Raw genomic sequence first — 9,076 nt, 5'->3', positions numbered from 1 at the left:
TTTTTTTTTTTTTCTCATAGGTTGCGTTACAAAATCATTTTTTCAAAACTAGCCCCTCATTTATACAAATCTAACGTTTGAGGCCTAAAACATTTTTATTTAAAAAAAATTTTATGTTGATGATGCTCATAGACTGATCTTGCAATATCCACAAGTCGATCACTTGGAGCGACGTGTATTGAAGTAGTGTTGTTAACAACATGGCCAAATCTAAGGATAAAAAGTACCTCTCCGGAACAACTCAAAAAAAAAGTATCTTTATAACACAAAGAAGTAGAACTAGAGGAAATCGAAGGTGAGAGACTACAAAACTCAAAAAAGTATTCATCGCATTTTACAACAAGTGTAGAGATCCATCCAGAGAATTCTATTGATACATTGAGATTGAATTTTATTTGAATGCCTTTCTCAAGGCATGCCAAACTTGGACAAGGCTGTTTCAAATACGGTTGTGAATGCCTGAGACGTACTCTGCTCGTCTGCTTTCACTTTTATCTGAGCTTTGGCGGATGAAGTGTTTATGATACACTCAGCGAGATAGTTTGATGGTTCTGATTCCTTTTGGGCAAAGAAGAAGAATTTGAAGTTCGGAGATTGACCGCCTGATGCGATACAGTGAATGGAATGACTCTGCATGTGTCTGATAAGTGACTGTGGAACTGTTAAGGCCGCGATTCCCTGGGGATTCACAGAACACTCCTGCACACCAAGTTAAGCAAGTTAAAACCTCTCAGCAGTCAAAATCCCCGAGAATTTATGAACCTCTTTCGTGAATTAAGATACAGGGAAACAATTATGATTCCATATGCACCTAATGGTGTAAGAAATGCAAGCAATATGTGCATGAGCGAATGTTAAAAACGCTTGTGCTAAGTTAAGCATCTTGACAAAAGAGGAAGAAAAGCCAGTTAAACTGTTGTCGTTCACAAGGCTAGAATGTAGTTGGAACCTGAATAAGTAGCATCGCAAGGTAAAAGTTGTGGGAAAAAACCTGTGTTAATGATAATGGCAACTGGCGCCATTTTTGTTGGAAGGCGCCTGGATCTAGAGCAGCTCTTGGGTTAAGTTTCAAAAGAGGCGGTGATGGTGTTGGAGCAGGAGCTGTTGATAAACCCAAACCAAGGAGATCATCAAAACCAAAGCTTGATTGTGGGGTAGTTGCGGATGTGGCAGGGCCGGAGATTGCAAGCTCTTGCAGTTGTGAGGTTATATTAGAGGAGTTTTCTAATGAAGGAGCCGAGTAAGCGGAACCATTGTTACTGGAAAGTCCTTTATTGTCATCCTTCTCGTCAATACCTAGAAGCAGATCCTTGTCATTTGCCTCATATTGCTGAGCTGGAACAATGTCGCTGGAGGCTTCAGGTGTGATGGAAATATTTCCAAGTTCGTCTGAAAACTCAAAGGGTCCTCGGTGTTCCTTATCCGTGAACATGTAAGATGGCTGCAAGAATTTTTGAGTTTATTACGAAAGCAAATAAAGAACACCTCTGAATAATCTTACATACTACTACATTGGTTTTGGCAGTAAAGTCAGGAAATATACCTTCTGGTAGATCACAGAAAGGCTGTTAAACTCGTCAAATATACGGTCTTTGATTTCACTGCTTTGAGTGTCAGCAAAGACCGAAACCGCCTGTTTTGGAGGACTAACAACACGTTCTGCCACATGTACATCGTATTGCAGAACCCGATAGTAGAACAAGGCTCGGTCATGAACATCCTACACCAACAGTAAATGTTGAATAAGTGATCTGATGGGCCAGTGGTTTCAGAACAAGAGAAATTTGGAAGAGTAGACTGAACGGTACCTGGTGAAAATCAGCAACGCCTGCAGCTAGAGCTATTCCTAGGGCTTTCTGAGTCTCAGGCGCTCTCTTGAAAAAGCATTTCATAGCTGCAGTTAAGAGATGCAACCGAACCTGCTCAATGGCACAAATTGGGAACATAGACGAATGAGCATGTCCGCATTCTCAAGCATACATAATTTCAGTACCCAAGGAAAAACAGAAAAGTAAAGCCTAAATACCTCAGCCGAATGCTCTTCCTCCCAATTTTCTATCAGATTCTCCAAAATATAAGGGGCATCGCTCATGTCCTGAGCATATTCACCCAACATCCATATAAGAGCCGCCTTGCCTTTCGGTTCCTGGATATTTTTGCTGCTGATACCCCCAACAACAGAAATGCAATCATGGCTCCATTGTGGATACTTCCTTAGAAGGTCCTTCACAAGAACCTAGAGGAGGAACCACAAATGTAGACTCGTAATGAAAATTTAAACAATATAAGTATCAATGTGGCCAATCATCTCTGTGAATAGTTCATATGATAGTTTACCAAAGTTTCAGCAGTCACATAGTCCTTTTCCATCTCCAGAAACTGAAGAAGTCTATCAACAATCGCATTTACATCATACTGTTGCAAAGCAATCTTCCCAACTGCCCGAATTGACTCCCTCGCAATTGCAATATCAACATTTGCAGCATACTCACAAAGTTCCGTCACTGAATAGGAAAAAAGTACGAATTAGTTAAATGAAAGAGCCAGAAAGAAAGGGTTTCTCGCTCCAGAGTCCAGATTCCATATTGACATAGTTTGAAATCATTACCAATTTCGTAAGTGTTGCTCTCATTTGCAACAGCAGTCAACATCTCAAGCTTCAACTTTTTGACATATGACGGTTCATTGTACTGGCAGTAGAAATGCTTATAGTCTGCGGCAAAGATGAATGGCGCACGAACAACCAAAAGATGAAGGTGGCTCAAGATTGCATATGATTGCTCGGGACTTCCAGAACTGACGAGAGTTAGAAGTGGGGATTTAATACGCTCATAAACCTATACAAGATCATTTGGCATTAGTTAGACAGTGATCATCTTAAACGATAACAAATCAGTGATGACTATGTTTGCTAAGATCTGATTTTCAAGCTTCCAGACTATGATACCAAACGTAATATAATGCTTCACTATATGGAAAATGTAGAAACTATTTTACAAAATTATTATCATGAAGTTTTGCATATAACTAATTTCATCAGGAATAATTTTCCATGGTTAAGGATAAAGGAGATGGACTTTGAACCTGTTGATGAACATCAGTCATGGAGAGCGTTAATTGTAAAAACACTTTGACTGTTGCCAAGACAACAGCTCCATTGGCATGCTGAAGTCTGTCTTCCAACAGATTCATAATATCAAAAATATCATTACTATCTGACGGCACATATTTTACTGCCAACTCAAGTATAAGACATTGTGCCCATTCATTAAAATCCTTGATCCTGCAAAGAAACACCAAAATGGTAAAATTTGCATCTATCTTCTTAGATACCACTAGAACAACAAGGTACACTGATATACAATGGAAGGAGGAGCTTAAGGACATACCGATTCAAGAAATAATATATAACTGGCTTGCTAAGCAAGGATTCCTTCTCCCGGCATGCTTCCTCAGAGTGGCTTGCTTCTAAACTCCAAATTTCTTGAAGTGCAGACAGGCAATTGGCAACTACCTGACAGCATATTTTATATCATAAGAGTACTAATAATTCAAAACAGTTGATTTTCTAACGAGAGTCTATGTCTAACTGCATTCAACCAAACAAAATTAACCTGAGCATCTGAATCATGAAGCATCAAACTTTTCAGTGTTGGAGGAAAATCGGCATCAATGCATGTTGAGGGTGAGATGTGATAAAGCTTTAGTACTCCAGTAACAGCGATGGTCCTCACATAGCTGTTATTATCCTTGAGCCCGCTCCCCAACGGACCAACAAGATACTCGACAAGGTTCGGCACTCGTAAGGAACACAAGCTCCTCAAAGCAAGCCCACGGATCATAGGGTCCTCATCTTTGCAATCCCTTTGGAGAAAATTGATCGTCAAAAGGGAAAGATCAGGATTACCCTTTGCATAGTTTCCAACATAAAGATAACACATCTTCTTCAGGACAATGTCTGATGTTGCTGAACACATAACCATTTCCCCAAATACAGATGAGACGTCAATACCAATAGTCATGTACGATATTACTTTCTTGTAGAGGTCACGTTTTGAATCATCAACTCCTGGAGCTCTACTTCCAGCTAGCTGGCGGAGCTGTGTTTTCAGATCTGACACTTCACTTTTCCTGATAAATAACAATTTCTAATTTCAGTTCACGCTTAAGTAAAGAGAGATCAGATTATCCCACATTCATAGAATTTAAACTAATGGCCGCGTCTGATTCCACATTATAGTTATCTTTGACATCAATTAGCTCATGAGACATCCTAAATCTAGATCCGTAACAATGGAGCTTCTAAATTTCTGGATTCAGCATAAGAACACTACAGATCAAATAATTTGAGAACTACGGAGCTGACCAACCACGTATGAAAAGAGATGATCGAATTATAAAGACTGATCGATGCTTTTTAATCTTAAGAATGTAGCGAAACAAGATGAAATTATTCATCAATCAGCTCTATTAATCGAGAAGAGATAGTTACCCTGAAGGTTGGGACGGTGACGGATAACGCTGCGAAGCGGCCGGAGGAGCCATGGCTAATTAGGATTACGATTCAGATAAATTTTTTTTTTTTGACGTCGTGAGATCCACCGGAGCATAAACCACGAGATGCTTCCGATCGAAGAAGATCCCACCGAGATCAGAAGCACGCGCTGCTATAATTGAGAGAGATTTTGGTTCACTGGTTTGAGTCTCTCGTCCCGTGCTTGGAGAGGTGGGAGAGAAGAAGATGCCAACTACCCAATTTTGCTATGTACTCCTCCTACTTTTTGTTTCTTTCTAATTTACCCATTTATTTTTTATTTAGTCTATAGCATGTTTTAATCAAGAAACAAAGAGAGCGGCCGAATTTGTAAATAAGGAAAGTTCTCGTTTATCTATATTACCACCAAAACGATGCGTTTTGCCACGGATATTTTCCCAAACCTTGGCCTCCTCACTCCACCAGCATCCGTAAGCTGAGTCCTACATCCATGGCTGCTCACAGAAGCTAAAGAGAAAACAAAACACGGTGAAGAATCAGATATGATTTTAGCGCAGCTTCCAAGATTTCATCTCTCAATCCTCGCGAGACCCTCATTCTCGCTATCTTCTTCGCATTTCAATTTCCTAAACCCTAAGCCTCCGGTTACAGTAGCTCGGAACCTTTTCTCATTCGCGTCTAAATCGAATCTCGCCACTGTTGAACCTATACCGCTTCCTGTCTCGGATTCGTCCGATCTAGATGATGCTCCTGTCGAGATTTCGCTCGACAAGCTTTTTATTCCGCCTGAGACTGATGTATCCGGCGACGACTCGGCGAGTTTAACGGCGAGGATACTGAAAGGTTCGAATATAGTGCTGAGCAAGTACGCAAGGGACGCACAGGTGGTTCAGGCTGATTATGTGAAGAGTAGTGTCAAGACGGAGGATTGTCCGGCCGATGGGTTGCCGGAGTTTGCGCTTGTCGGGAGATCCAATGTTGGGAAATCTTCGCTTCTCAATTCGTTGGTGAGGAGGAAACGCCTTGCCTTGACTTCTAAGAAACCTGGTAAGCTTTTTGTTTTTTGCTAAGGAATCACATCTTGGAGATACAGTGATCAAGTTAGTTGTTAGTGTTCATTAGGAGATTGTAGAATTGGAATATTTGTAAAGCAGTAAGGAGAATTAAGTTTTGTTTTTTTTGTTGGAAGCTTAGGTTAGTTGATTGATTGAAATGATTGCCTTATAACCGGGTCTCCTAGACTAGACCACTCTAATCCTTGGGGCCAACAGCCAGCATTTGAATTCTGTAGTGGTCAAGTGAGGCATTGAGTGGGAATCAATCAGTGTCTAGTGTCAATCAATATTCAATAGGACAAAACCAAGAGACTACCCCACTTGGTTAGATTGAACAGATTTGCTTTGCAGTTTGTAGCATGGTATTTGTTGGTTCCTAGTACTTGTGAAGATGGGATATTGTTGACGTGGCATCACAGAATGGAATCTTTGAGTAATGTGTTTTTGCTAGACCATGCTATGATAATTTCAGGAAAATGGGATTTGGATATTTATAGTGTGGAGATTTGGCTTGTTCTTATGATCTGTTAGATTTGATAATGCTTATAAAGTTATTATACTATAGTAGATGAAACTGGGATCAGGGGAAGAACCGTAAAATCTGATTTGCTTATGCATATTGAGTAAAGGAAACATAAAAAATGTAGATGGTAACCGAAAAATCTGGATTCTTAGCTGGTTCACAAGTACTCCTTCCACAGTGAACTGCTTAGAAGTTAGAAAGGTTGGTAGACACGATCATAGAAGTGGAAACTGATAGGCATCCATGTTATGCTCGTACTTCTGCTACATGTATGTTGGTTATAATTTCTAGTAATGTATTGTACATGTAGGAAAGACGCAATGCATCAATCATTTCCGGATCAACGACAAGTGGTACTTGGTAGATTTGCCTGGCTACGGGTAAGTTTAAGTGATATTATTTTGTTTTTCCATGCCTTACCCCCTTAAAACTGCTCTGGCCAGTCTCTGTCTCTTCTATTTCTTTTTATTTTGTCGGATACAATTACAGTTTCTGTCCCAAGGAAATTTAGAGTATTTCAGTATAGAAAATGGGAGTTGATACATTTTATGTATCCAGGTATGCATCAGCACCGCATGAACTCAAACAAGACTGGAACAAGTTCACCAAAGACTATTTCCTAAACCGTTCAACACTGGTCTCAGTGTTTTTGCTAGTTGATGCCAGCATACCTGTAAAGCAAATTGATCTCGATTACGCAAGCTGGCTTGGTCAAAACCAGGTACAAAAGGACCTAAACCTTAACATCCCACTTTAAGCGATTAATTAGACATCATGATCAAGAATTTTACTTATCATGTCATGTCTCCGTCTTATCTATATCTCAGGTTCCAATGACTATGATATTCACGAAATGTGACAAGAGGAAGAAGAAGAAAAACGGAGGGAAGAGACCGGAGGAGAACATAAAGGAGTTCCAAGACTTGATCCAAGGGTTCTTTGAGACAACACCACCATGGATTATGACCAGCAGTGTGACAAATCAAGGTCGGGACGAGATATTGTTGCATATGGCTCAGCTAAGAAACTACTGGCTCAAACACTAAGAAAGCCAACCCACACTTCTCCATTTTATTTTATCTTTTGTAGGAAGTAAACTTATATAACAGTTAGTGTAAAACAACAAGAAAACAGTTAGTGTACCAATTACTTGAGCACTGTTTTTATTAATTCAACGCTGAGATTTTGTTTTGGTATTCGTGGTAACAATTCATCATCCCCTCCACCTAAATTTTGCTACAATTCAACAAAATTATCTGTAAATATTAGGTTTATATAGATAAAGATATGATTATTAAACAACTGGCGGGGATAGCTCAGTTGGGAGAGCGTCAGACTGAAGATCTGAAGGTCGCGTGTTCGATCCACGCTCACCGCATTCAATTTTTAATTTTTTGAAAGAACAGAACGACGGCGTTTTAAATTTACACCATAGACGAAGCAGCCCATTAAACAGCCCAGTAGCCCTTTAACCCCAACTCTTATTATAAAGAAGACAAAATACTATTATTCTGTATCCTTTTATTTGAAAAGTGAAAAGCATTGACACTGACCTTCTTTGCCAAAACCCAAAAGATTAACAAAAAGGGTGGGTGTTCCGGAAAAAAACAAAACACATTCAACAATTAGAAAATGTGATTTGATATGCATTGGTGAATGCAACAATCCCATTAAAGCATCTTTATTGGGAAACATTTTTGGGTATTTTTAGAATAAAAATATTATAAAAATACTGTAAGATTATTAGTTTAGATTTTTATTAAGAAATTTATTATTGGAAGAACATGTTTAAGATCATAAAATTTAATAATATAATGATCTTAAACATATTACATTTATAAAAACTTTAAAAATAACATTTAAATTGCAAACTTATAAAATTTTTACTAAAATTCAAAATAAAATATCAAATTTTTATGAAACAAAAAAAAACATTAAAAAAAATAAACAATCATATTACTTAATTAAAGCACACAAACATTTTATTTAATTAATACATAGTTTAATGTCTAAATTTATTCCATATATTCTTAATCAAATCTTTTTTTAATTTGTAAAAAATTGTTTGCGAAAAATTGTATCCATTCACAGCTTGCCACGTCAGCTTAGAACTGAGTCAAGATCAGTTTTACATCAAGAACTAAAAAAGTGTTCTATAGGCACTGTTCAATATATTTATCATTTTATTGGGTTAAGAACACTTAAACTGTTCTGCCAATATAGATGGCCTAAGAAACTCTTGGAGCTGCATGTAGAAAAGAATTGTAATTTTTAGAAAAAGTTTTTGACTTGTGAAAGATGAGGACTCATGTAGCCTCGGTAACTAAATCTTTAAAAGAATCACTATGTGTCTGTTTCATTTGTTTTACATGGAAAAAGTTGTGTTGCTAATGAAACTATCAATGAAAAACGATGAAACTATTATATTTAAATTCTTACAAAAAATAGGTTTTGTCAGCAAATGGTTTATAAAATCATAAATATCATGACGCTTGTCGATGGCTTTGTTTAAAGACAACATCTGTTTTCAACTTTTCATTCATGCGACAGTATAACAAACATTAGAACATCGACTCTTCTACATGATTTTGAATAGTAAAGTCATCTTTACTATTACAAAGATGATCTCCACTCTCCAGCATTTATATCACAAAGTAGATTAGCGAACGATATGATTCTAAGCATAGTATGTTGATCCATGATCTTGTTTTCGGTTTATTTATAAACCAAAATATATAATTACGGTTAGCATGATGATCATACCCGTATCTTCCAGATTTGGTATTTTATCTCAAAAATGGAAATTAATGATTTGGATATTATACCGTGCATTATTCAATTTTAAATGTTATTTTAAAAACCTATGATGTTTTTTGTTTTTTTATACAGTACAAAATGTGACGACCAAAACAAAAAGTACAAAATATTTACAAAAATCATTTAAAAAGGGAGTAAACAGATAGAAAAATCCCAGACCAAAAAAAAAAAAAAAAGGGGAATGGG

General features: G+C 37.6%; 2 protein-coding genes and 1 non-coding gene across 3 annotated transcripts; 2 read left to right on the top strand and 1 right to left on the bottom strand.

Moving 5' to 3' along the window:
* LOC104769380 (beta-adaptin-like protein A) lies at positions 212-4,724 on the bottom strand. The gene is made up of 11 exons (XM_010493581.2): positions 4,493-4,724; positions 3,615-4,131; positions 3,390-3,514; positions 3,085-3,283; positions 2,609-2,837; positions 2,338-2,504; positions 2,027-2,236; positions 1,809-1,919; positions 1,544-1,720; positions 992-1,441; positions 212-699 (listed from the first exon to the last, which is right to left on the bottom strand). The coding sequence occupies exons 1-11, from the start codon at positions 4,543-4,545 to the stop codon at positions 409-411; spliced, it is 2,529 nt and encodes an 842-aa protein (XP_010491883.1). The 5' UTR covers positions 4,546-4,724; the 3' UTR covers positions 212-408.
* On the top strand, positions 4,929-7,269 carry LOC104769379 (GTP-binding protein At2g22870). The gene is made up of 4 exons (XM_010493580.2): positions 4,929-5,542; positions 6,384-6,453; positions 6,632-6,794; positions 6,901-7,269. The coding sequence occupies exons 1-4, from the start codon at positions 5,038-5,040 to the stop codon at positions 7,117-7,119; spliced, it is 957 nt and encodes a 318-aa protein (XP_010491882.1). The 5' UTR covers positions 4,929-5,037; the 3' UTR covers positions 7,120-7,269.
* On the top strand, positions 7,379-7,451 carry TRNAF-GAA. Its single transcript has one exon. It is a non-coding gene; the product is annotated as a tRNA-Phe (tRNA).

Source organism: Camelina sativa, chromosome 20, assembly GCF_000633955.1.
Source record: "Camelina sativa cultivar DH55 chromosome 20, Cs, whole genome shotgun sequence".
Taxonomy (NCBI): domain Eukaryota; kingdom Viridiplantae; phylum Streptophyta; class Magnoliopsida; order Brassicales; family Brassicaceae; genus Camelina; species Camelina sativa.
This window is presented reverse-complemented; position numbering and strand designations above follow the sequence as displayed.